This window comes from Micropterus salmoides, unplaced genomic scaffold (genome assembly GCF_014851395.1).
Source record: "Micropterus salmoides isolate LMB-PRFRI ecotype aquatic unplaced genomic scaffold, ASM1485139v1 Ms_hic_scaffold_3, whole genome shotgun sequence".
Taxonomy (NCBI): domain Eukaryota; kingdom Metazoa; phylum Chordata; class Actinopteri; order Centrarchiformes; family Centrarchidae; genus Micropterus; species Micropterus salmoides.
The window spans coordinates 25053272-25081145 of NW_024042261.1; the positions used below are offsets into that span (position 1 = coordinate 25053272).

At 40.6% G+C, this 27874-nt stretch overlaps 2 protein-coding genes across 6 annotated transcripts; both read right to left on the minus strand.

Annotated features, from left to right (window-relative positions):
* Positions 1-2087: 2087 nt before the first annotated feature.
* cunh19orf47 (chromosome unknown C19orf47 homolog) lies at positions 2088-10555 on the minus strand. Its single transcript, XM_038693706.1, is given in 9 exon segments — positions 2088-3873; positions 3876-3954; positions 4050-4123; positions 4920-5069; positions 5209-5334; positions 6410-6491; positions 6727-6841; positions 9368-9455; positions 10496-10555. Coding segments are annotated over 9 exon segments (1218 nt in total). The 5' UTR covers positions 10515-10555; the 3' UTR covers positions 2088-3388.
* A 1749-nt stretch (positions 10556-12304) lies between these two features.
* Positions 12305-21306, minus strand: fosb (FBJ murine osteosarcoma viral oncogene homolog B). 5 transcript variants are annotated; one of them, XM_038693828.1, is made up of 6 exons: positions 21100-21306; positions 20445-20632; positions 18326-18709; positions 17767-17874; positions 16979-17323; positions 12305-15895 (listed from the first exon to the last, which is right to left on the minus strand). In XM_038693828.1, the coding sequence occupies exons 1-6, from the start codon at positions 21161-21163 to the stop codon at positions 15842-15844; spliced, it is 1143 nt and encodes a 380-aa protein (XP_038549756.1). In that variant the 5' UTR covers positions 21164-21306; the 3' UTR covers positions 12305-15841. The 5 variants fall into 5 exon arrangements, with proteins under 5 accessions (XP_038549756.1, XP_038549755.1, XP_038549754.1 ...); XM_038693827.1 differs by having other exon boundaries at positions 12305-16818; XM_038693826.1 differs by having other exon boundaries at positions 12305-17323; positions 20445-20602.
* Between the last annotated feature and the right edge of the window lie 6568 nt (positions 21307-27874).

The window sequence follows — 27874 nt, forward strand, 5'->3', positions numbered from 1 at the left end:
CTCTATAAACCTCACATTATGGCCAAACTGCCTGATGACTTCAGCTAATAAGGTTTTCAAGGAGATGGAGACGGACAGCAGGAGGCTGCAGGGACCAGAGGAGGATGAAGGGCAGGATGAGGAAGGAGAGAGCGACCTCTAGGGGAGATAGTGTCACTTACACCCATTTGATGTGATGTATGGCAGGGGGTTTTCAAAGCCCCCCCCCCCCCCCCCCCCCCCCCCCCCCACCTTTAGTTTTGGTAAGTTTCGCTCAGTTCCTGGATGCCTATGAGATCATGATTATATGATCTGATCCCATAGACACATTTGAGCCAAGATAACCTTAAATTGCTGTTTTACATAACTTCTGACTAAATAGTTTTTAAAAAAGGTCTGTCCTAAGGCATTTATAAGTTCCTGACTCTGTTGGGGGAAAACAGTTCCCCCAAACTACTGTATCTCTGAACTCAAACACATAGGCTATTCTGTGTAAACTAATGCAAGTAATGTACTATTGTGTCACCTCCATTCAATGAGCCTCCCCTGAAACTGTTTGGAGCCCCCCTAGGGAGGCCTGCCTCACACTTTGAAAACCCCTGATGTATGGTAAACCTGCAGCTCACCAGTCTTATCTCTGCATAAATTATACATCATTTTCTGCAAGGTTATCACCTTTTTTCTTCCAGATTTATTAACAACCATGCATGTCTGAGGTGTGATTCACCTGGTTCATAAGCAGCAGCACATACAGAGGAAAGCCTCACATGAGGTTAAGGGTATCCTCTGTGAGTCACGTAAACACTTGCAGTTTCAAATATTTGTACTGAATTCTAAAGTGCCAAGTGTCACAAGCAGGAGGTTTTCTTACCTTTCCTGCTTGAATCATTTTCTAATTTGGAAATACTCAATTGTCCCTGTGGGGAATTGGAATTCAGCATCAACGACATTTGTTTGATTTCAGACTGCACAAGATGAGTAATTAGATTTTTTTGTTACTGACACTTAACACTTCACTATGTAAACATTTAATAAATTGTATATAACACACTATAATGTAGTTGTACAAGGACATTTCCTGTTTAATGTACAGTATTTGTCAACAAATATTATTTTATATCAATACAAGTGAGTTTTACTATTTTGTCATTCATTATGTGTTGTTGACAAATACATTAACTACTTATATCTGTTTTATAGACAATATGTTTAGATAGAACTCATGCATGCTAAATAGAGGGACTGAAATGTTATATCAAGCTGTTAATCCTGTATCTCGTACTTTAAAGCACTGATGGATAAAATAACTAGCATACATAGTTCAGGTATTTAAATGTGTCATCAGTGTGGACCTCAGGGTATTTATAGATAAATGGAGACGGACTTGACTGATGGGATTGTCCATGGATTCTATAACTAGCTCATATTCACTTACTGTCCTCAAGTAAACTTCATGTCTTCTGTCTTTTTAATCTTTAAAATAAGGTGGTCAGCATCACACCAGTGCACAAACATGATATTTGGGAGTCACCACAGCTGTTTTATACCTACAGTAGCTCTCTACAGATCATGTGTAAAAATTACAATAATACTGCTGTGAGATCATGTCATCTAAATATAGGCTAGATGAAATGTTGACCTTTCCATTTAAAGGGAACCTCATGTCTGAAGCAGCCAACAGCCGCATGTAATTATGTCGTTTCTGTCCACCAAGTGGCCACATGTTCCATTTTTGACATTACCCATGTATTTGTACTGAGGAGGTAAACCGATGTAAACGTTTTTTAAAAATACAGTTAAGATCTGGATGCCAGACGTGTTCCCAGCTGCAGCTGATCAGAGTAAAGAAGCATTCTCTGATGAAACATCATTAACATAACGCGCCGACATGTCAGCCAACATTATGCAGCAGTAGCTACCTCTTTGTGAGAGGAGCAGGAATTTAATGGGTTTATTGATAAAGGATCAGCTACATGATCCCAGGGGAATATAAATATTGACTTTGTTGTCATGTCAATACTTAAAAAGAGTCGCAAAGAACAGTTTGTGCCAATGACATACACTGAAAATATCTCCTTCACATACACACAGAGAAAAAGAACAGCAAAGACATTTGGACCCTTTTCTCTTTTAATTATTTTCCAAGGGTTCTCCAAATTCAAGACTTTCTCCCATAATATCTTCAAAAAATTCAGACAGTTCAAGGTGTGTTTTGCTCTGCGATGTGATTTTAACTACTTCAAATATTTACAGTGTTACAAAGTTCTGGTGTGAAGTCTGAAAGACCAAAAGAGTACACAGGTGTTAATGGCCCATACTGGGGATAAAGGTGAACTTCCTACTGACACCAGGCCTGACGGAGTTTCATTTCATGGATACATAATACAAGACTGTCCACATAGAAAAATATGCAGCAGGTTCTGTGTGGTTTGAAATAAAGTCTAACAAATCTATACATTGCATTTCAAAATAAATGATATTCTACTGATCTGACCTTCAAGTTGGTGGTTTTAGAAAATGTTTAGTACTATGGTAGAAAAGTTGACATGGTTCAGAGGTGTGAACTTCTACCCTACAAAATGCAGAAGAAGAGGAGGAAGTGTGGTGCTTTTCCTTGATTCAAGTGTTCAGAGAGGTCGTTCTGTGTAACCATTTGAGTTTTGTTTTCCACACACTGAAAATAAGAACTTTTACCCATTTTTTACTTTCAAAACATGATAAGGTCATTTTGAGATGGTGCAACAAAGAGAAACGTTTAATCCTCACCTCTTAGCTAGTCTGCACTCCTGTGTTTTAAAACAAGAATAAACTTAAATTGCTTGTGGTGTGGAATAAAACTTCAATGTGTTTTACATCATTTTGAGAAAAAGAAATAAATTCACTTTCAGGCATTTTCAACTACTTACTTAAATTCAGGAGGACTCAAACAAGGGGAAGTTTGGGCAGCAGCATCCTTATATGTGGAGTTAAAGGGTAAAATTCAAACCACCATTATGGCAGCCTGGTTGACGTCATGCTCATGCCTTAAGCTCACAAATATAGTTAAACATATATTTCTTTACAAATGATAAACAGCAGATATAACGGAGACATGAGGAAATAGCTTCCTGGTTGAGCAACGTAATACAGAGAACTTTGAGCCCTCAAATTAAAAGCTTGGACACTAAACAAAAGGTGATTATCCAATAACTAAAGTGTAAAAAAAAAAAAAGAAATCATAGGTTTTTATCTAAGAGTAACCCTAAAGCCACAATGCAGCATTAAAAACGTCCACGCACTCAGACTGAACAAGAAAAACGCTCCAATCAGCTGTCCTGCATGTTGTCAGGATTAATGCAAAAAGGTTGTGATAAAAATTCTATAAAGGACATATAGAAACAGTCTATTCTTAGTTTTAGGATTGTATGTGTTAAGTTTTCTTGCTGCCCAGTCTCTTAAAAACACTGATAGCCCTAACGTCCATCTGGGCACCCAAAGACTCTCCTCCTCCTGCTGCTGCTCCTCCAGCTAAGGCCCCAGTGCTGCTGCTGACCTTGGGGCTCGCTATGGTTAGTCTCTCCTGGGCTTTGGGCCTGGTGCTGGTCACCCTGTTGTCCTGTGTGTCGGCAGGCGTGGGCGACAAAGCCTTGTTCGGGTGTGTGGAAGGGAGCTTGCCCAGTCTCTGAAGCACACTAATCTTGGCGGGGGGGAGGCCATTGAGGGAAGAAGCGGAGGTGGAGGAAGAGGTGGGAGTGTCAGAGGGAGGTAGTTTGAATTTGCCTCCCAGGCGCCGCAGGGTGGTCGGCGGTGGTTTGGTGGCTGGCTCTTTCGTCTGGGAGGGTGCGGGTCTCTTGAGGACGCCAGCATACTGGAGGACAGAGCAGTCTCCGTCGCTGTTGTCCCCGTCATCTACATCATGTTTCCAGCCATTTTGGCCAGCCTCAGCCTGTTTGCCTCTTCCGGCCCTCTGTCCAGGCGACTGAACACACCGGTGGGCTGTCAAACGTGAGCATTATGAGCACAGAGCTTATCTTTTTGCCTGTTCCAATACAATACAAAGCGTGCTATCACGACATAGTGACAGGCCTCACCTTGTTATTGCTTGTTGTTGTGTCTGCCTTTGATTCAGCCCCAAGTCTTGCAAACACAGAGGTGCGTTTCAAACCTTTTTGAGGAGCAAAGCAACAGGCAATTGGAAAGTTTTACACAGAAACTATTGTGACTGTTTGGCTCATGTTTTGATAACTCATTAGTGATGGAGAAATAATCAGTTAGCCACATGCTGCCGATCATAACAGAAAAATCTTATCATTACTGTATTTTAACTGCTGAGAGTGTTGCAGTACAAAACAGTGTGTCACATGAACATTTAAGGTGTTTAAGGTTTTATTAAAATGGGCTCCCAATGTATCTAACGCAGCAGTTACCAGCTCAACGAGTCAGTGCTGTACTAGTCAAAAGAACAAGTTAAAGTAGCAGATCAATTGAGCAAGTTTCCAAAATTTGGCCCGGAAAAAAAGGGGTACATGCATTTAAAAGTGATAACTGACAGAAGCCAACCTGACAGAGTGGAAGGTAGGGCTCATAATGGTTTTCTTTCGTGAAATAAATATGAATAAATGTGAGCAGTTTACAGCATTGCAACTCTTTTCAGATACAGAGCCCACTGGAGAATTCATGCCATGGAAAAAAAGACCAGACAAAGATTTTTTTAGTAAAATCAAAAGGAACAAAGGAAAAAAACAAGAACAGTTTGACAGAGGGATTAATTGTTGGTGCAATGGGAAGTATTAGTAGGGGAGTATCAGTAAAGACAAGGGATTCAAGCAGGCTCAGCCCTGGGTCACCTGATTCAGATTTAGTATGATGGAACTCCATTAAAACTTTTAGTATTGATTAGCGGTGGTGAGCGACAGCATTATTTGAGCGTGTTGTCGGCGAGGCCACTGGGTCAGGCCTACCTTTCTTGGCCTGCTGGGCCAGGATGCGGCGTGTACGAGGCGTTGTGCCTTTGGGCATGTTGATGATGTACTTGCCTTCCATCTCTGCTGTCACACGTCGGCGCTTCACTCCTGGCAAACCGTTCCCCTCATCAGCTGGCTGACTTACAACTGACCAACAAAGTGGCGGGTACATGAGGATTAAACAGAGGTAGAAAAAAATAAAATAAATAAATAAATAAATAAAGACAGGACTCATCCAGAAGAACAGGAAATAAGAGACTGAAAAGGAACTTTTCATAATATTTACCTGCTTTGCTACTCTTGTTTGCTTGCGTGTTGGACACTGTGACGGACAGGCGGTTGTCAGGTCGACGGGCAGGAGTGGCCGGCGGGGAGTCATGGCTCAAAGCGTTGGCAATCATACGAGTGGCAGCTGAGAAAAAGAAGGACAAAAAGAGAGAAAAGTAGCTGAGGATTTAGCTTGTTCTCTGTAGGAGCTCTTCGTGTTCTGTCCTTAAAGACAAGATCAGACGACAGCTGGGCCTGCATGAGGCCTTTTAGACATGCAGATGTGTGCATTAAAGATATACAGCACAATTTTTTAAAATTATGTTGCTGCAGGTCAGATTCTCTCTCTCTCTCACACACACACACACACGTGACATCTCTGAAATGCCACACAGTCCTTAACTAGACAGATGATACTGAGCCAGTAACCGAGGTACAGAATACCCAGTCTGCAAACTGCCCAAAATATAATTCCGTGCATCAATACACACTGACAAATCTACCAAATCAAAAACGAACCTCATCTGATTCGCAACAGCTGCAGAATTTCTTTAGTTGCAAATGTATTATTATTATTTTTAAAGGGATCAAAGAACATTCTTCTAAATTGAAACTTAATTTCTTCCGAGGGACATATAGAAACATCAACCTGTGGTGCTAAAGTGTTCGCTATTTTCTCCACAAGATCAGAATGATAAAGAAGAACGTGGCTGGCTATCCGTAACGGTTATGTGACCTGTTTACTTGGTCGGTTTAGAGACAGTGTGGCAGGACAAATTAGAAACAGGTGCTTATGCATTTTATAAAACATCAATGAATGGCACCAGTGTAATATCTAGCATGAGAAAGCATATGATACCGACATATCGACTTTTTACCCACCCCTACGGTTAACTTTTATTTGCAAACTCTAATTCTATGACACTGATGAAATGTTGGACTGTTTGATTTAATCACTGCAGGCAGAGTGTATTATCAGACCACTGTTGATTCACATTGGTTGTGGTTGGGCTGATATATAGGTCATCTTAATAAAAAAAAGCAATGTAGCACGCTGGGTGTAAACAGTAGAAACAAAGTCTAAAAATGCATCATTTAACACTTACCATTCTGTTGTGTCCCTAAACTTCAATTTATAAAAAAAAAAATCACTATAACTTCTGACAAGGAAAACTGTTTTAATTATGGTCGATGTAGAAAAGTAAAATGTAAATACTTACGAGTATTGGCAGTTCTTCTGAGCTCAGCTTTAACACTGGTCTGTCCTGAGGAGATGGCTTCTGTGGCCATTTTGCACATGTCCTGATGATGGAAGACACATTACAGAGGTTATATAAAGTCACAGACTACTGAGAGTCAATGAACCCTGCTGATGACAGCAGCGACTTTGAAAGACATCAATTCCCCATGAGTGCGTTCACAGTAATAGAGGAGCTATTCCAGTGTTATTTTGTTTGTACAAGCCTACACAAGTGGGACCGTCCATTTTCAACATTTCATTACTTCAGAACATGAAACATGTTGAGTCTGATCTCACCTGCCTGTAGACCTGCTTGGCATGTTTAAGAATGGCAATTATGTCACCAATGACTGTAATGCCGAGGTCCATCATGATGTCTTTACTGAGGTCCATCAGCATGTTCTTGTGAATTCTGCAGTAACAAAAAAAATCAGAAAATATGTACATGTACTTCTTTTCCCTCAAAGAAAAACAGTGCCCATTGTTGCCCATTAGTTCACAGTGAAAACGAACCCAGAGTTGTAACCATTAAGTCAAATAGACTTACAGCTAAATAATTCACTTGACAGTTTCAGTTCCATAACAGCTGCCATAACAACCTGTGCAAAGGAGTAGGGTTGGGGACCAAAAACCAGAACCAAATTAGAACCAAATCCAAAATACCAAGAATCGTGGATTTCTGTTCTGCTTCAGTTCCTAAACGCGATTACCCTTTATAATTGCACACAAAGGCTAGATACCTGCAAGGACATGGCTATCTGCCAGGACCTGTATATGTCATACATCAATGCAACAGCATGTTGATTTGTTTAGATAAGCAAGTATGGCTAGTCACAATAGCAGTGAAAGATGTCATTCATGAGACATGAAGAGAGATAAGAACAGCCATTACCGTATAAAACATCTATTTGTTCCTCTAAAGTCTAAACCTATTGGCCTCAGGTGAAGATACCAACGATGGTTGTTCAGTCTTGGCCACAAGTAGTCTTAACGACTGTAACGACTGTCGTCACAGCAACAAGGAACACTAACGACCAGCGGTATCGATGACCCGGGCCAACGACCCCACTGAGGTTAAATAGCTGAGTTTCCCTGCCAGTCAGTCAGAACTGAAGAAGTCCTTTGGATGAGGGACGAAACGTCTTCCAGTATCTTCAACCAAGTCCAGTTGCCCTTGATTTTAACCTTCGTTGGATAACTAAAGTCTAAAAGTACTCAAAAAGTTGAGATGGTAGCCTCAACACTGTAGGGTGCTTCTGAGCAGCAGCTCAGGCTCAGTACAAATTTAGGGCATTAATTGCTGTAAAATTTGTATCTGTTAGTTTTTATTTCAATAAAAGATTTATAAAATAGAGTCATCAAAGTTTTGTCCACATCAAAGGTATTCAGTCTGCGCAGAAAATGAAGCCTCTGAAGACCCTTATTGTAGACAGCAGTGTCATGATCAAAGTTCAAGTTTTTGTCAATAACTGTTCCTAGATACTTGTAACACTCCACTGTCTCAATAGGTGAGCCCTTGATTATTGTTGGAGAGGTTGAGTAGGGAGTTTTCTCTATGTCTATGAAGTCTATGACCATGCTTTTAGTTTTAAGGACATTTAACTTCAAGAAGTGGTGCTCACACCAATTAACAAAGTTGTTCAAAACTGGCCCATGGCCAACCTCCATCCTGGAGCAGACTGGCTAAAACCGTGTCGTCCACAAACTTCAGAAGAAATCTGTTATTGTGGTGACTCCTACAGTCATTTGTATATAGGAGATACAATAGTGGGGACAGGACACACCCCTGGGGTGAGCATGTTGATGAGAACCGCTTCTGAGATAGAACACTATTAACGGTGACTGACTGGGGCCTAAAAAAGGTGTGTTTGGATTGTATTAAAAGCTGATGAGAAATCAACAAATAAAAGCCTTGCATGGGGTTTTTCCCCCTCAAGATGCTTATACAGAAGATTAAGTAAGGTAGTAGTAGCATCATCTTCTCTATTAACCTGGTATGCAAATTGCATTGGGTCAAGCATGCCGTGAACCTTATCAGACAGGATTTGCTTGATCAATTGCTCAAAGGTCTTCATCACTATTGATGTTAGGGCTATAGGCCTAAGGTCATTAAGCTCTTTTGAGTATCTGTTCTTGGCCGCAGAGACAACCACAGATTCCTTCCACAGTCTTGGGACCTTATACTGGGTAAGTGACATGTTAAAAAGATTGGTAAAAATGTCACATAATTGATCTGCACAGACTTTAAGAAACTTACCAGTTATCCTGTCAGGGCCAGGGCTTGTAAAACATATATCTAACAGAATGGGCACTGATGTTTGTCATTAAAATGTAAAGAAAAATCATTTATGGCATTTGCAAGCTCTGCTTTGAATCAAAGCCATCAATAGTGATTGATCTATTATTTGGCTTTCATGCCATCCCATACAGCTTTTAAGTTCAATAAAAATGGAAAATGACTATTTAAATAGCAGCTTTAATAATGGCCTGAAAAATCACAATTTGTTATTTTCCCTGAAGCGTTTACCCCATGTTATTTTGGCCATTGTGGATTAATGTACTTTGGTTCATGGCTTCTTAGAAAACAGCTTTGCTGCACACTGTATTTGGTTTCTGCATATCACCAGAGAGGGAGGAAGAATGACAGATGACAGCAATCAAACTGAACTCATCCCCCATGCTTCTGATGTCAGGTTTTCATTTTCACATGCAGATTGTAATTACATTGTTTATCATATATATTTTCATAACTTTATAATTAACTTCTTAAGAATCACTGACACTAATAAGTTAAACCAATCAGTAAATTGTGATGATACAACTCGGTGGATGAAAGAGACAATTGTGTTTCAGCTCAGCTACGGCCCTGATGTGATGGGAAGGAAATTTACATGATCACAGTACAACACAGTGTGATGACAAAGAGGCATTAGCTTACCTGTTGTCCACGAATGAGACCGCATACGTGACTGCGAGGCCGGCTGGGATGCCAGCATCCTTGAAAAACTGAATCCACTCTGAGGTGGCTTAAGAAGATAAATAAAAGACAGCAATCATATAACAGGAAGGATTTGAAGAACACTTTCATGTTTACAATTTAATTAAATGTAAAACCTCTTCTAAATCTAATGAATGCTTTTGTCGATTAATCTCTGAAATATTTTTTAGATTAATAAATTCATAGATAAGCTACCATAATAACAGTAAGTTGGCCTCTTCAAAGTAATACAAATAAAGCTAACGTTACACTGTAGATGGTGGTTCTCAGTGATACTGTAGACTACAGTAGGAGAGGGCCTTGGCACAAAACGCCAGTAGGAGACGTAAACCTGAAGAGACAGCAGCATGCTGAGGTCAAACACTTGCTGACCACGGCCAGCCGGAGGCTATTTTTAACACCAATTATGAAACGCCTTTTGGTTGGAGTAACAGATACAGGGCGAAGGATGCACAACAGCTGCCAGAACAATAGCTCTGTCTAACGTGTTCTGATGAACTCATAGCTAGACACGAAACTCACATGGTGGCTAAAATCTAATTTGAGGCGCCTAAACAAGACAGAACCACAAATGATCGCAATACATGTTTTACTAAAAAAGGTACAATTACAAAGTATGATTAAGAGAACACCGTCAATCGGGTGTGAAATTGAACTCCAAATCTGATAGAGATTCAGTGCTGGTTAGCTCATGATAGCATAAGACGATGACCTAGCCAGCATAACCCACTCAAAGATTAAACTAGCCAACGATTCAGTGCACAGTTAACGTTATCGCTATACGTCTGTTGTAATCAATTAAAGTAAAATCACACATTTAAGTGAGCATCGCAAGTTCAATGTGTTAGCATTCGTCATTAGCATTATGTTAGCTTCCGCCAAGCAATGAATTAAAAAGAGGTATCGGCCATCTGCGACGTCCACAGCTTCGGGTGTAAAAAAATAAAATAAAAATCTCGACAGTATTCAAAATGAATGCAATGACCACGTCTAATTGAGAGTGAAACACCGAAATATTTAAATTGTTGCTAAGTGGTGCCGTGGCTAGCCGGGCCTTTCTGGTCTCACCTGTTGTCACGGACGCCATGTTTACAACAAATGTCGGGTGACGACAGCTACATCCGGACAGCTCAGGCAGCTGCCGTGACGCAACTTCCCGTCCCAGAGCCAGAAATAGTCCTGTGAGTGTTATCTACGAACGCTAGAGAGCAACACAGACTGCTAAGTTACACTTTCAGCAAACAATGATGAATCACTTTTACTTGCAAATAAATTTAATGAAGTTCTTTTTTATTATTTATTTATTTTACATAGATACTAATTGTTGATATTTGTGTAAACTTACTGTAATACTATCATATTATTTGTAGTGTTTGTTATTTTAATAATTGTTCCTTAACGAATGCTACAGCTTCAATCAAGATATAAAATATAAATAAAAGCTTGATAAAAATCAAGATATATTTGCAATGTTTAAACAAATTAAACAATAAACAAATTTAAAACAGATTTTTCCCCTTTATGTCTTTATGTTCTACATGTAAATTACAAGTTGAATCCATTAGTCATCTTTTCTTTTCTGGATAGAACTTGCTCTATTGATCTTTCAAAGTTTTAACCCTTTAACACCCATATTAGAAGACATCTTGTTTCTAAATTGCAATACTGACTTACAACCCATCAGTGATTCTGTTAAACTATCATGTCTTATTGGCAAATTTCACATCAATAAGGGTAGAACGCTTCAAAGCACTCCCAATTTTCATTTGTTTTGTGCTAAATTACAATATCTCTTCGGCTCTGTCTCTAAATTGTTGTCAAACATATAAGCTATCAAAACCTATTTAATAACTGGGAAATTACTATGTTAAAGGTCTATTAATTTATTGGCTACATATTAATTGATATCTCTCTCATAAAATGTGTTTTCTTTTTGTTTTATTGTTTTGTATTTTTATTGAATTAAATTTGTCCTGGTAAAATCTATTTTTATATTTTCTGTTACTGCCTCATTTCTTATTGTATATATATTTTTTTGTGTTGTGTTATTGTTAATGTTGTTGATCCGCAATTCCCTGAATGCACAAAAAGAAAAATAGGTCACATTTACTTGTTCCAGTACCTGCATGTGTGAAAGTATCTGTGACTATACCGTTTAAACCTAAAATTTAGCATACCTTTTGATTATTTACACATTCAGCAGATACAGAGCAACATTGACTTTTATTTTGGAGTAACTCATGTTTCTGGCCACTTGTCAAAAGTCAGATATTCACTTTCCCTTGATCTCTGTTTTTGTCTGCCTAATTGCTATAGTTAGTAGAAGTCGCTATAGTGTCGTCCAAAACAACACTATGGGAGCAATGTGAGTAAATGAAAACAGCAAAATGTGGGCAGTAAAACCAAAACAATGAGTTAAAAGACCTTATGAAGTTCTGTAGAGCAGAGGGGAACTATAGAGTCAAGTTATAAATCTCTTTGAGTTCATCACACCGACGATACAAGCAGTCAGGATCCATTGTTAAAACAGAAACTATTGATTACAACCCTTTAATTGATAAATTAAGTGAATTGATGTAAGTGCTTCTCCTTTTTATGATTAAGTTAGTGTATTAGCGTACAACACATTTTACACGTAGCCTATAGGCCTACATATTTTTAGTCCTTGTCAATTGAACTTTTGCCTCTGTTTTGTTTTTGTCTGTCTGACTATGCATTTTTAGTTTGGGAATATTTTGTTGAGTTGTTCTTTTCTTGCTCACATCTTGCATTCTTAACTCAAATCACAAAGATGGTAATCGACATGTTTTTTCTTTAGTACACAAACAAAAACATAGGTCAAATGAAGGTCATCTTTTTAAAAGCGGGAGACAAGTATATTATAGTTTGTTGTTTATTTGAGTAATTTCTTCACAAATTGGAAATGAATGGCATTTGGTCAAACCAACATTAAAGGAGACAGCTCACCCAGCTTTTGCAGTCTGGAAATCGAGAAAAAACATTATCATGTAAACTTTTATAGAACAGCAAAAACGGCAAGAAGCTGAAATATGGACACAGAAAATCAGAGAGCAGGGACTAAAAAAGCAACATGGCACATTTGTCATACACTTTGGTCCTCGTCAAGAGAAAAAGCAAATGAAAATTAGGGTATAAAAATAAGTAAACAGTAATTTATAGTGATGTGCAGAAAACTAGTAAGTTATGCTTAATGATATGCACCTTCATGAGATAATTATGTAGTTATCCATGCGCTATAGTTTTACAGTTTCACAGAGAACAAAGTTTCTTTGGGCCTTTCACTGCTGTAACCTTAAAGTGTATCAAGTCATATATCCTGTGTTTCCAAATGTGACAGAATTGCAACCTTTGCTCACAGAAAAAGAAATACAGACTACAGTATAACAAAAATCGATGAAACGTTGATAAAAAGAATTATGAGAAGAAGCATTTTTGAAGTGGAGGAATATAGAGATATTGTAACCCGATTTCTTCATGATTGTCTCAAAATTAAATGTTACAATAAATATTGAGGGTAACTTTTAATATTGTCACAAAAATTGATAGATAAAGCAATACATCATCACACTTGACATGTAGTAGCAGTCAGTTTGAGCACTGCGTGATTTGCTACATTATGTTTATCCAAGAGGATAATAAGTATTGCGTTTCATACCAGGGAAACTATGAAATCAGAGCATATATGGGGCTTGTGGAAAAATAGAAATACATAACAACATTCACCTCATCATAGAAAAATAGGAAAGCTCTTGTTCAGTTAACTCTAACATAGCCATTGTACAGTACAGGTAGGTGCAGGCGGTTTCTCTGTCTTATAATTGGTATCTAAATATTTCTCCTTTTCCTTCTGTGCCGCCTTTTCCAGTACATTAGCAACCCATGTGTGATTGTAACCTTAACCTTACAAATCATCTAATGCATATTCAGACAATTTTAATTGAATTCAAGGCAAAGAAATTAGATGAAAGATTGACTCTAATATGTTGTGTGGTGATCAGTGGCTTAAGAGTGGAGTGCATACAGTACAAGGACCCTCTGAGAACTGTTTATCACACTTAAAGATGTAGCAGGCAATTGATATTAAACTATGATGAAATCATAGAGTGATTACTGGGCTCTCAGAGCTTCAGCTGCTAGGAATTCACTGTGTTATTGGCTTCCATTCTTAATAAAATATCCCATTGAGACAAGCAGTATACTCATTGTCTGGAGCCTCAGCAACAGCAAAGTGTAACCTTCCACCAATGTGAAACTGCCTCGTCGTCATTATAGCATACTGTAAGTAGCACCACAAAAACCTATGTACATGAGAACTATTGAATACGTTTTATGCTTATTCTCACACCAGAACATATTCTCATCACATTTGCATTTGGAGAGAAATCAAAAGACATCTCCAACACCTTTACAAACACGGTCCTTATTTTAACATTTTTTTAAAAATGAGGTCTGCCCATTTTCTGACCACCAAGAGCCACATTTATACACTTTATATCATTAATCTAGCCACTGTTTTGAATAAACATGTTTATTTATTGAAAATAAATCTTCTTATCCAGCAAATATAATCATAATACATTTTTATCTTAATTAGACACTATATTTGCTTGAATACAAGAATGGACTTTAACATGATAATGTTCATATCAAGGCTAAAACTGCGGTTATTCTTCGAACACACATTTCAGTTAGAAAATAATTTCATTGAGTGATATGTTTATACTGGACAGAAATGCATACTGGGTATGAAATATGTTGTCCTTAAATGAAACAGTTTAGTCATTATGTTGTAGTCTGAACACTTTTAATATGTGTATTGACATTAAATCACACTAGTTTTTTTTCCTCATTTTGCATCTTCTAATGATCAAGTGGCATTAAGGTGTCAGTAGTATTGGGACAGACCTCACAGAGAAAAAACAAACAAGAATAACAAAGGCGTTATCCACAACTGTCTAACATCATAATCATAAACATACATTTAATGTAACTTGTATAGTGCTTTATATTGTTTATAAAACATAAATACACATTGATAGAGGCAGTGACATAGTGCTTCATGTTGAGGGACAGGGCAGTACTTTAAATTTATTATAGTTTTTTTTGTTGTTCCTTTAGAAAAATATTAATTTTAAAACTAAACCTCAGTAACATTTTATCTTGTTCTTCATTGACAAAAATATTCCATTTAGATCTGCAGACATTCATACTTTACAATCATGGTACATACACTTATATATACACGTTAGCTGTATATATGTATATGCATATACTTATAGATTAGATTTTTTTTTAGTAGTGCACAACATGCCTCCAAAGTTGCCAAATGAAAATACAATTAAAAAATGAAACACTTGTTACAATGCAATAATAATAGTAACAGTTATAAGGAACTCTCCCAATTAAAAAACAAACAGAACAAAAACAAGAAACGGCAACAGTACAAATGAAAGCAGAGGTCAATGCAAAAACAATCAAACACGCAAACAAACATAGACATTAAAAATATATAACAATTCTTACTCAAACATACAGGAAAAAACAAGTTATACAAATTCACAGGCAAAGAAAGGACGCTCACTCCACAACATCAGCCCACATGTTCTCCCCTTTTTGTTTCCAGGTCTTGCTTTGTGCTCACTCGCCACATCAACCTCAATAAAGAAAGAAATAAACGGGCCAGGTGCCTCAGAGTGGTGGCACTCACAATAAAATGCACCCCTGCCTCATCTCTGCTGAGAGAACAAGGGAGGTACAGAGACCACTGAGCCCAATGTTTAGAGGTTGTCTGAATCACAACAAAAAACACGTCTGGTCTAAATAAAGGCATCGGTTCACATCTGATTGATTCCGAGCAAAACACGGAGCTGGTGCGCTGCAACAAAACGTCTGTATCTTCAGTTCAGAGACTTCAAAGCAATGGTTTGAATATGCGCATGTAGGCCCAGGGTGATGAGGCTCTGTGGTATGGAGGTGTTTTTTTTACTGAGATCACCCTTCCACACAGTTGGCAAGAGCAGGATTTTTTCTTTCTTCTTTTTTTTTTTTTGCTTTGTTCAACATTTGGTTCCAAAAATCGATGGAAAAAAATCGACTTCTTTCTTTCCTCCATTCCTGCTAATCCTCTCTCCATCCTCACTTTTAACCTCAAGATGTGTCTAATCACTGTGTGAACATTGAAAAATGGCTCAGCAGAAGACAGTGGCATCTGTCTTGCATTTTGCATTCATCAATTATGCATTTATGTGCGTGTGACAAAGTATTTAGCTGCTGTTCACTGTAAGGATCCTCTTTGAGCAATGCGCTCCATGTCAAAGGTTCTTCTGTATGGGGGGGTTGCATCCATGTCCTTGTATGAGAGGGTGCAAAAAGGCGTGTTAGTTGGGCCGTCATTCACTCAAGGTCCCAAGGGCTCTCGGGGGTCTTCGGGCTCTCGGGGGTTGAAGACTTCAGAGAGAGGGAGAAACACAGAGACAGAAGAGGAGAAACAGAGATGGGCAGAGATGGGTCGCATGGCAGGTAGGCAGACGGCAGAAGAATTTTTTTTTTAAACGAGAGAAGAAAGCACAAGATTTAGTGGAGGCTGTGATTCTCAGATCCCCAACTTTCCAAGTCCAAGCAGCAAATGAAGAAGCAGAGGGAAGTCGAGCAGATGAAGGGTTAGAGGTGAGCAAGAAATCAGCTGTATGTCTCCCACAAGAAAAGACCCTGTACAAAGTGTCCTTCGTCCCTATTTCAGATTTGCACAAATACATTCAGCAAGAGGAAGAAGGGAGAAAAGGATGGAAAAGGATGAGAGCAAGAGCACTGGAAAAAGGGGCAACCGACAGAGGGAACAAGGTGGGGGCACTGGTGCTCGTCAGAGTGTAAAGTGAGCTTGTGGATATCTCACTCGTGTTAAAGATTGAGAATATGTGAATTAATCTGTTAATTCAGAGCACTTAAGATGAGCAACTTGGACTTGATTTTGTGACTCAGTTTTTATTCACTCATCTTGTCCAGTTGCAAGTATTCCGATAATGCAAAACAAGAAATGGTTTATTGTTTAGGCTCACTATTAAAGATCAGATCTAACGTAATTCATGTGCACTCGTGTCATTTTTTATGGCTCTTAATTGGAATGCATTTCTGAATGTGTAAACTTTGACCCAATCAGAAACAATTGATTGGTCGTTTTGTTTTTTCTCAATCTGTGAGACTGATACTGTCTGTACTGTGCATGTAACGACCATTATGTATATGTGTGTTGACGTGTGTGCGCGTGTGTCTGTCGGTCAGTCAGAGTGCCAGCAGCGAAGGCGAGTTCAGGGAATCAGATGACTGCTCGCTACTGCTGTTCCGCTGGTTGGCACTGACCCCGCAGGCTCCCTCTGGGTAGGTGAACACAAATGAAGATGTGTATGAGGTGTTGTAGCTGCCAATGGCCGCATCGTCATGGTTACCACCACCACCACCACTGTCGCTGGCCATAAGACACGGCCCACCTGGTGCAGGCTCAAGAGCGCCATAGAAAGAACTAGAAAACTCTACCTCCTGCATTATCCCTGGCTGAGGCTGCTGCTGGACTTGCTGCTGCTGAACCGGAGGCTGGGACTGTGTGGATGCCGGATGGGCTGTGTAGGCAGGAGGCAGATAGAAAGAGTCCTCCTTCACAGCCAAGCCCACAATGGAGACAGGAGGTTGTATGTTCTGGGGAGGGAGCTGGGGCTGGATTGGAGGGAGCTGCGCTGAGCCCTGCTGGGGTTGGTCCTGGTATGGGATCTTACAGTTCGGCTGGTGGGCCACCAGGACAAACTCCAGGCGCTCCTTCTCCTTCTGCAGCTCAGAGATCTCAGCTTCCAGCTCTGCCTTCTCCTCCTCCAGTATGTCTGTCTCCTGTGGGCAGGTAGAGAGAATGAAAGAAGCAGGGAGGGCGGGGACAGGGGAACAAGAAAATGGGAGGTGAAATGGGTAGAGGAGGGAAGAAGATGTGTAGCAGAAAGAGAGAAAAAAGGAGTGTTAGTTACACCAAACCTCTACTTCAGTGGAGGTGGAGGTGGATGTATCCATCCCAGCAGAAATACATTATTCACCTGCATTTGTATAAGGTAGCTTATATAAGAGCCCTTTAATTAGGCCATAAATAACATGAGTACAATAGTTTGTCTTGAGTATTATAATTGTCTTCACCACAGCTAAACACCCCATTACCATAATCATCTCTCTTATACACATGTGCACACATTTATTAACACACTCCGCAATGCTATGGGAGGGAACGTAAAGTATGTAATTATCATCATCACTCATTTTGGCAGCTACAACAGGGCCAAGCTCACCGACTGCAGTCTGTCTGTGAGTTCCCGTCTGCGGTTTCTGCATTTGGCGGCAGCCAGCTTGTTTCTCTCTCGCCGAACACGCCTTTTCTCCTCCTCCTCAGGTGTCAGCTAGAATGAAGAGAAAACACGCATTAGGATAAACTTTTTGTCTTTGTTCTTGAAAATCTTATATTGTCCAGGTAGTGGTGATGGGCACAGTGGAGAGGCAGTTAGAGTGACCGCCCCAGCTATTGGTGTCTTCAGAAAAAAAATTGCCCTTTTCTAAAAACGTATCCTCCCATTGTGGCAGTAAATATTTTCTGGCTTGTGCCTCCTACCACACAGCCCTCTACATAGACATGACCTTGTGCCCCTACTTTCCTGTTTAGTAGATTTGTGTATATTAGAAGTTCCCAAAGTACACAGGGAAGTACCCTTTTTTGTTTATTACTCATGCCCCTGAAAGTGTATGTACAAACTACTGCTTAACAGCAGTTGCCGCTCCCATGTAAACACTATACCTACACTTCATGTGTATGCAAAGGTCAACAAACAAACAGTTTCAAGCACACACACTTACTAACACACCAACATCTCCATCGTCACTCACAGACTCGTCTCGTGTACGCCGGCTGCGGGTTCTGGACTGGCGCATGGGGCCCGGAGCTGGGCCCGGAGTGTCTGAACTTGGAGGGGTGAATCCAGACCCCGAAGAAAAACTTGGGCCTGGCATGTCATATGGGTCAACCAGTGACACTGGCTGGGTCATGGTTGTGGTACCAGTAGACCCACTCTGTCCAGAGGCCTGGGAGGAGACGAGGGTCGGCTGTACCATCCACTGCAGGTCCTGACTTGTGGTGATGGCAGTGACAGTGGGCACAAATGAACCGGGCATCTCACCTCCGACACTGGGCCCTGGCCTGCTACCCACAATGCTCAAGCCAGCTCCCGCTGACACACACTCCTGAAAAGAAGACACGAACCAGTAGAGTTTTACACTCCATATGAAGCCACTGTAGGCAGGCATGCAAGCAGGATGAGCTGTTTTCTCTAATTGTCAACCACCATGCCAAACTTAGTAGGCAGAACTTTACCTCTACAACAAGTGCTGTTATCGAGCATCCATTATTACTAATGCACTGTGTTAAACTCAATCAATTCTAATCAAGATCCTATTTTAAATTGTTAACCGTCTATACATGAAATTAAGGAAGATAGGCCTATGGCATGACTGGAAATATGTACATTTATTTAAGAAAATAACAATACCCTTGCTCCCAATACAATACTATTCATTTGTAATGCAATATAGGCTACATGTTGGCTACAGCATGGGGGATATGAGTAAAGTGGTGGAACAAGTAGGCTTGGATGTAGAATATGATTTCAAAAAGTGTGGGAAAATGTTGGCTATCTAATCTAACAAGAGGAACATGATGAGTAAATTACAATTGTGTTTGTAAGAGCAAAGGAAAAATGGAAAAAGCGTTGGCTATAAATAAAGTGTAAATATTGAATTCACTAGCCTACTTTTTAATCAGTGTTTGTTGCTGTGTTACAACCTGTAGCCTATGTATCAGTTTATTGGTCTAAAAATACACAGAAACTCAAATCTGTCGCTTGTCTTTTTTGTTTCATTTTAGACGGGAGGAGGACAGCGGCGAGGTTCATGAATATTCATATGAAGCGTGTTAAGGCATTGGGACGGGCGGCTCTGAAAGAGAAGCCTCGACCAATCGTCTCTCTCGCAGCGCGTCTCCCCCCTCCTCCTTCCTCCTCCCCCGTCACACCCCCGGTGTTCCCCTTGACAACGCGACGTAGCGCTCCAAAATAGAACAAGCATTTACGTCACGGCGAGGCTTGTGAGAGGAGAGCGGAGCGCGTGGAAGGAGAGAAGTTGGCAGAGTGGGGAGGGGCGGAGCTCCGGCACTGACGTAGGAGAGTTCCAGAGCTGTCATCAGTTCTGCGGCGTGCTGTGAACCGAGCACGTTGTCAAAGCCTGAGGGCCGCTACCGGGGCTACTATAGCAGATGGGTAAATGTATATAGATATGGAAATGGTTACACTATTTATAGGTCTGTCTGACTGCAGGAACGCATTAGTCCAAATGTATGATTTTCCATTAGGAACATCTCCAGCCTACAATAAAAAAACTCTATAGCCTATGTCTATATGTTGAGTCACTTGAATTGGTCCATGTTTGCTATTTTCCTTTATATGGTTACAGGTACCTTTATTACATGATTAGGTTGCATGCCCACTAATACAGCCTAATAGCCTAGCACAGTTAAGGTTATGCTCTTTATTTTATTTATTTATGGCCTACATGTCATATAGGCTACAAAACACATATGGCCTAAAGGGTGCTAAAGTATCACCTATAAAGCATAAAACCTAGTGTTAAAATAAGCCATGGTCAATAAACCATATGTAATAATAGTCTATAAAATTATAAAACAAATAAATATATGTAGACCTATGTGTTGCTATCTATAGAGTACTCCACATTGTTTATTTATCTTCAGGTTAGCAAAAGCACATGTCGTATTTAACGTATAGACCAGTAGACTATAGCCTACTAAAGTAAAGTAGCCTATAAGCACATCTCTGCACGTAGGCTATGCCATAAGTCAGACCTGTTGCATTTATAAATAAATAAACAAACAAAAAACAGCTGCAACATTTGCTGATGAACTTACCTGCGGAGCACTGGTGGTCGGCGGGCTCCCGAAGGAGTCCACGGAGGAAAGGTACTGGGACTCTATGGATGGAGACGAGCTTCCACGGGATCCGCTGTCTGGGTCGCCGGGGAACCCTTGGTACATCTCCCCGCAGGGACCGAGAGAGAACGCGACACCTGCAGTTGCCGGAGAGAGCGCGATGTCACCTGCGGCGACAGGGCAGCGGCACACACAAGAAGATTTAGGCTACTAAAGAAGGGTTATTGTAAGGAGAGAATGACTTATATTATAGGCGATGCAGTTAGCCTGACTCAAATGATTACTTTGATAATGATTTAAACGGAGTAAAATATGGATAATCCCACCAGCAGCGGGGCGAATGACTTTTCTTTGCATAAATTCATAAATTCAAGAACATCCTTATAATAACAACACAAGCAACGTTTTTTATACGCCTACATAAGGACATGTTGAGTTATTTTGTAAAAGCAATAGCCTATCAACAACTGAGAAAGAAGTCTGTAGACTACGCGTCTCATATTAAGCCGACTGACGGGCAGCGGTGGACAGTTTCAGCCCCAACTTTACAACGCTGATTTTTAAGCAAACATTTAGCCTATTTCCAACATGTCATTCAGCTAAATCGTTCACATAAAGTCAATTACTGACTTACCCTTGCTGATCTTTTTGTTATTCCCCGGTGAGATGCTCTTGGTTTCTTTCCAAAAAAGTTGCATGAAGAAGCTTAATCCAGTTCCCCGCGTTTACGGGGGAAAGTGTCCAACTCAATCTGTTAAAAGTCCTCTCGTTTAGGTTTAAATCCTCGAGGCTTTATCCGGCAAATATGCGATTATAGATCCATAAAGTCCGTCCACGTTACGCCGGACGTTACGCCGGAGGACGTTAGCTTGTATTACGGTGCACAGTAGCAGATCTTGTCTTATGAATGAATCCATCCTCCTCGAGTACAACCAAGGCATTTCTAGTGTCTAAGTCCCGCCTCGGAGTTCCGCTGACGTACATGCCCATATTTGTGCTTTGGTGTTGTGTTTGGTATCCTTGGTGACGTTGAGGGAATCCCTCTCCCACTGAAATGGACCAGAAGCTCACCTCGCCGACGGATAATAATAGATGTTTTTTTATACTATCACAGACAGACACAGAGATTTCTCACTGTCTGACAATTTTGTGAGAGGAAATTTTAAGAAACTGCACAGTGATAAATATGGAAAGTATCTATTTAGGGCTATCTATGCGTCTATCTGGACTGGAACATTGTTTGGGTCATGGCTAGGCTGCGTCAAGAGAAGACATAGGCTAATATACATAATGTCCAAGGTGTCTAGCCATTTGGATTCATTTAGTTCAAAAACAACGGCACATAGTCATCTATGGACTTCAACGTGATTTTTAGTTATTAAACGAACAGAGCACATGATATTCTGTAGCCATTGTCAGTCTGAATATCATGTAGGGCTTGAGCATAAACTGGAAAACATCAGAAAATGTAGTCATAGCCTACAGTAGCCTGAAGAAAGGGTCTTAGTTAGGCATAAGTAGGCTAACACCCAGGGGTCTATGTCACTCCGGGACTGAATCCTGTCAGGCATGCAAGGGAAATCCTGCTGTAAAGTTTCTCAGGACACGCCCTTGGGAGTCCTCTAATCTTGAGAGCTTAACGTCTAATGGGAGGAAAGTCTCCTTTTCATCTGTGACTGAACACTAAACCTGAAGTCATGCAGGCACGGCGCCATGGACTTAGGACCTATTGCAGGTTGAAAAATGCCTATAGGCTGGGCTGCATTCCGGATGCACTCTGTCATTAAGTTAGATTTACATTATGGATTTTAATGTAGGCAAAACTCTGTGGCACACTCAGAGCAGCATCAGCAGCCTCATTCAAACCCACAAAAATAACAAAATCTGAAAACAGCAGTGTAATTCTGTCATGGACAGTGGGCAGCAGTGACGGATATCGGCGCCTGTCATTGCAAACACCCGGCCGAGCAGAAAGTGATTCATTATTATAGCCTACAAGAGGACACCATGGGAATGTGGCAGGTGGGATGTTTGGCTTCGGTCCGGGGGATTGCTCCGCGGGCTAAATGCGGGAAGACAGGGCGGGAAATCATGAATGAAAATCTAGCCCAAAATAGGCTACAACACGTTTTTTAATTGTGATGTCAAACAATATCGCTGGGCGGGCATGCGGCTGTGTAAGGACCTGTGTGTGAAAAGGCGTGAGCAACAAGGGAAGAGCTGTTGATAACAAGTTATAGGCTATTAGTCAGCGCCTGAACAACGTCAGAGACGAGGATCCACAGAGGACGTTGTGTCCCATCCGGGCTGCCGTTGCCGGTGCTGTGCTGCTGTGCCGGGATGACTAACTCCGTCGATGTAAGTTGTTCATGATGGGGAATTATTGAGGTGAATGGCTAATAACGCAGCACACATCACCAGGACATAAACGATAGTAGCAGGGATGGACGGGGCGAGATCAAGGAATCACGGACTAATAGGCCATAGGCTACCGCTATTTTAGCATTGTATGCTGATAAATAGCCTATAGCCTAGGCTACAAACACAGTTCACAGTGACAAGATAAGATAGCCCATGTTGTTCCTCTTAACACTAGAACTACCAAGTCATTTTGACTTTGAAAATTTAGCAAAGTAACCTAATAACTCTGTTGAAATAAAGCCATGTTCCTAGGATATGTGTTCTAGCCTAGCCTATATTTTATTCTAACTTAAACAAAATTCTAACAATCTAACAAAATTATGCTACATATTTCCAGATTGTAGATTCGACTAAATCCAAGGAGGAATGAAAGCTTTCAGCCTAAAATCTAATTAAAATAGCCTAATTGAACAGGACACTTGTGATAAATGTTGCAAGGTAGGGTGACATGGCACGCCGAAATGTCCTTAAAAGTGGCGTGCTATTTATACGCTATTCCAAAATCAGTTTCGTTTGTCAAATTTTCATTATTCTTTTCCGTCAGATTGACTGTGACCATTTTGAGATATTTATGCGTTTCATAGCCTGTGTCCATGATTTTAACCCATCCAAACACACACAGTCAATGACAGGAAACTAAAGTAGGAGTAGGCTGTCGTACTTTGGCGTGTTTGCTGAAAAACAGCTGATCGACCCTACAGGCTTTTTACTATGTATTGAAATGCATATTGATATTAGTGATGTTTTCACCTATCCTAACATTACAAATACATGCATTACTTAAATTTTATATTGATTATTGAAATTATGTGAAAATAATGAACAAGTGGCTTGGACCATGTGTTCTGCTACAGTCTATGGTTCTGCTGCGTGTGTGTAGCGTTCAGTAGCCATGGATACGCCGTTGCCTCTGACGTAAGGACGTATAAATTTGGTCTTTTTTGTTATGCCGCCTAGCAACCGGTTTCCGTGGTAACCGGCTGTGAGTGACAGGCAGCAGCGGCTCAAAATGGCTTCCGGGTTCTTTCTGTGCAAACCTGAGTATCTGTAAACAATCTGAGTATACTACGACGACCGCTGTTGCTGTTTGAGCACATTTTTAACCGTCAGCGGTATCTTTTCAACGTCAGGCAGTGGTACATGGACAGTTGACGTTGTTATGTTTGCGTTTAGTAAGAACTCCTGTTTGCCCCGTGTTGTAGTGGTAGCCTGTGAAATGAAAAAAAAAAATGAATGCATCTTGCTGTTATTCACTGTATTGCGAGTGTGTAACAAGCGGACCCCAAGGCAAACTGACTGCAGCCTTTTCAGACAGATTTCATTTAATGAAGCGTTAATAAACAGATTCAGCGTCAGACAACGCGAGTAAATGAGCCACTTTTTCATGGACAAGTGGCTGACGTTACAGCTGATATTTTGTGGAAAGGGTGAGCAGCAATTATCTTTTATTGAATTGATAATGCATATTCAGCCACCTTCAGTTGCCTTGCATTCAATTAAATTAACTTTATTTCATAAGGATAATCCACTCAGTATCAATGGGCTACTGCTTTGAAGGAATCCTCAGTATGTCTACATAAAAGCTACTGAAAACAATAAGACACTTAAAACTATCAAAGGAAGTTTGTCAATGAAGTGTACTTGTGTCCAGGTTTCAGTTTATATTTGAAAGCTTGTAAAGTCTAAGTTGTGGGTATTGCATCTTCATCATACAAATAAGCTAACAGTTTTTATCTCTTCAAAAGCTATATACCTAAGTCACTGTACTAGTAATAGCCACATTAAGAGTTTGAAGTTTGCCATCCTCTCTCTAAACTATTTTGTTCCTTGAGAGTTTGTTTGTTTAGAACTTGTGGTGGTCTAGACTCCAAATGAGCCAGTTAAAAAATAGACACAGTGTAGTCTCATGCCCCTGATGTGCTTTGTTTTGCTTGCCCCTGTCTCTTAGCGTATTTTCGGGAAGCCACTAACTTGTGCTGCGCTCATGAGGCCAGCCCCTATTTCCTTTTGGAAGGCGGGCCGTGTTTGCTTGGTCTTCCTGCCCAAAATATTTGTTACCAGGCAACGGTTAGGCCTGTCCCACTTCGGAGTGGTGTTGTTTACACCCCTTCTGGCTCCATATCCCAACAACATTGCATAACTCTCACAGGCTTTCCCCACCTCACAGAAAGAAATATGATCAGTCTTTTCTCTCCAGCCAACCAACACGTCTCATACCCTCACACCATTGCTTTTCCCTCAGCCACTCAACAATTTATTTCGGTCTTTGTCTGCTGTACTTGCTCAGAACTCTTCTTACTCACCTCGTCATTCAGAGCAGCAAAACTGAAACTGAGGCTAAGATTGTTTATGAAAAAAGCTATGCTTGACTTGACTCAGTCTTTGGCTGAAAATCCCTGAAGCTTATTGTTACATGATCTGTCAGTAGGGGGTTCAGGTCTGCCCCTGTAATCTATTCTTGTTTAAATCCAGTAATTCTTTCTTGGCCAAGTCGAAGGCTTTCCTGCATGCCTATGTCAACATGGCGTGTGTATACTGTATTAACTGAAATACTTGAGTTGAAATTAAAGAATAGGAGCCCTGCATTTAATAAAATTCAGCTCAGACTAAAGCATAAACTTTTGAACTTAAAAATATGGCAGTTTGAGGTCACAGGTTTGTGTTGCATTGGATTTCATTCTGTTGTCAGGTGATGTTATTATCCCAGTGTATTTGGCTGACATAATTACCTTTCTAGTCTTTGAGTAATAGCATGAGAAGAAAAATACACGCTTCATCTGCACTCAGTCTCCTTCATCTTATGAGTGTTAAATGAAAACCTTTCATTAGGGGCAGAGTGCAGTTTCTCCAGTTTTCTGTCTTACAGCTGACTCTGTGTTTTGTAGCTGTGCCACAGACCAGGAGGGGAGCTAAGAAACTGTAAATAACAAGCAAACTGCCTCAGATACTAACCTCCACTGTCACCTGATTCCCTGCAGTGTTCATAGTGTTGTTCAGACAGTAGGCTGAATTGTTTTGTTTCAGTAAAAATTTACCATCATGTCATTGGGAATTATAACATATGTTATATGTTTGTTAGTTGCAGGGAGTTGTGCTTTTTCTGGTTTCTCTCTGTCCACATTTAACTGCTGGGCAGCAAACTAAGCAAGCAATGCAGCCCAGAATACTTTCACAGTCAGGTGTTTGCGAGGCATCCAGAACAGATTCCCACGTCATCGTCATCTCTTCGTCTTGATATATAAGCTCCTCACCCTGTCTCAACGGATGAGCCCAGACACCCTACGAAGCAAACTCATTTTATTTATTTAAAGTTATTTATTCTCTAACTGAGATCATTTTCAAGAGAGAACTAGAGCTATTCATAGTGAGATCATCAACAAGGAAGCGTCAAGAGTTAATAAAAACAATTACATTACGTCATAAAAGACGTCAGAGAAATGAAAGAATGAAGAATCCAGTTTATGGGCAGTTTGCATTTACATGTGCATGTATAAGGTGTATAGTACCTGAAATCATTTCTGCCAAGGTTAGTGCGTATACATGGAGTATCTAAGGTTAGGCAGCTGTTGGATTGTGTGCTCTGTTTATTTGATTTAAATGAAATAAAGATAGATATCAGGTAATGTGGAAGCTTTAACAAGAGCTATTAGCCTCTAGTATTCATTTACTGATCCTTTTAGTCACTGCCCAGTCTCTGTGACCATAGGTTAGGCTTGTAACATACATAACTTTGAGATGTCACCTTCAGCCTCAGCTTCCTTTTTTACCGTGATGGTCCAGTACTCATTTGCTAGACGTCGGACGCAGCAGCGAGCCACTTCCTGATGTGGCGTCTCATCTTACCTGTGTACTTTTGAACACAACCCTGAGATGACTGAACTCCCTCGTCTTTTAGGCAACAAGGCTTGCTCGACTTTCTGCTGAGGATGCAGACACAGCTGTCGCTTCAGTTATACAAGCGTTAGATGCACTGGAGCAACAGACATGGCACCATCTACTCCCAGAGAATCCACAGGACCCCTCTAATGGACAGTTGGGACCACAAAACTCATGTTGACTGCAAGACAAAATTCCCATGACCCTTTCAGTGTCTGTGTGAAGAGCCTCTTCCATTATTTACACTTGTGACTTTCCAGTTTTTCTCGTTCCCTGCCTCAGCACACGGCTCCCTTTGCAAACTGTTTATGTTAATGTACTTGTGTTTATACGCTGTAATCCTTGTGGCTCGCCATTTAAATAACGAGCTTGTGTGTTTACAGGAACCCACACAGCGCACACACGCACGGCAAAAATTTACAGTGATCTGTGGAGGGGGTAAAACATTCAATTGTGCATGCGTCATAGCCTCATTTGTCAGCTCTTGTGAGATAAAAAATATTCTCACGTCATCTTATTTCAATCAGCAAAGTGGTACCAGGCCTCGTACACTCATATCCCTCAGGGTTAAACAGGTGAGTGAGGCTATGGTTGACCGTGGCATGGCTGATCCACTGTAAAAAGGCTCTTGACAGTTCTTAATGAACCATGACTTAAAAAGAGCTATTGTACCATGGCAGAAAATTAGGGTGATGTACAACATTTTGGTATTATCCTAAACCCGTTGGTGTGCAACCACATAATCTCATTTTAGTGTTTGAGTGAGATCGTTACTTTATCTGTTTATTGGCAGTGTCTGTAAATAACCATCTTTCCAAGAGTTCACAGCGTCAGAACAATTGGCGTTCCTATTTTTTCTCCTCTTCTTCTTTTACCGCAAGTGCAGCCATAAACGTCAGCATTGAGGTGCAGAAAGCTGAGCGGTTGGCTCTATTGTATCATGCACTGCATGGGAGTCGGATGCCTAAAGTTAAATGCAGTCAGTGGGCTTCAGTATTCCACAGCTCTCTGTGACTCAGACACAAGCAGCGCGTCAATCCTAGCCTACTTTCAACAGGCTCGCTGCCAGTCACAGAGGCAAAGTGCCAGAGAGAGGGAGGGACAAGAGCAAG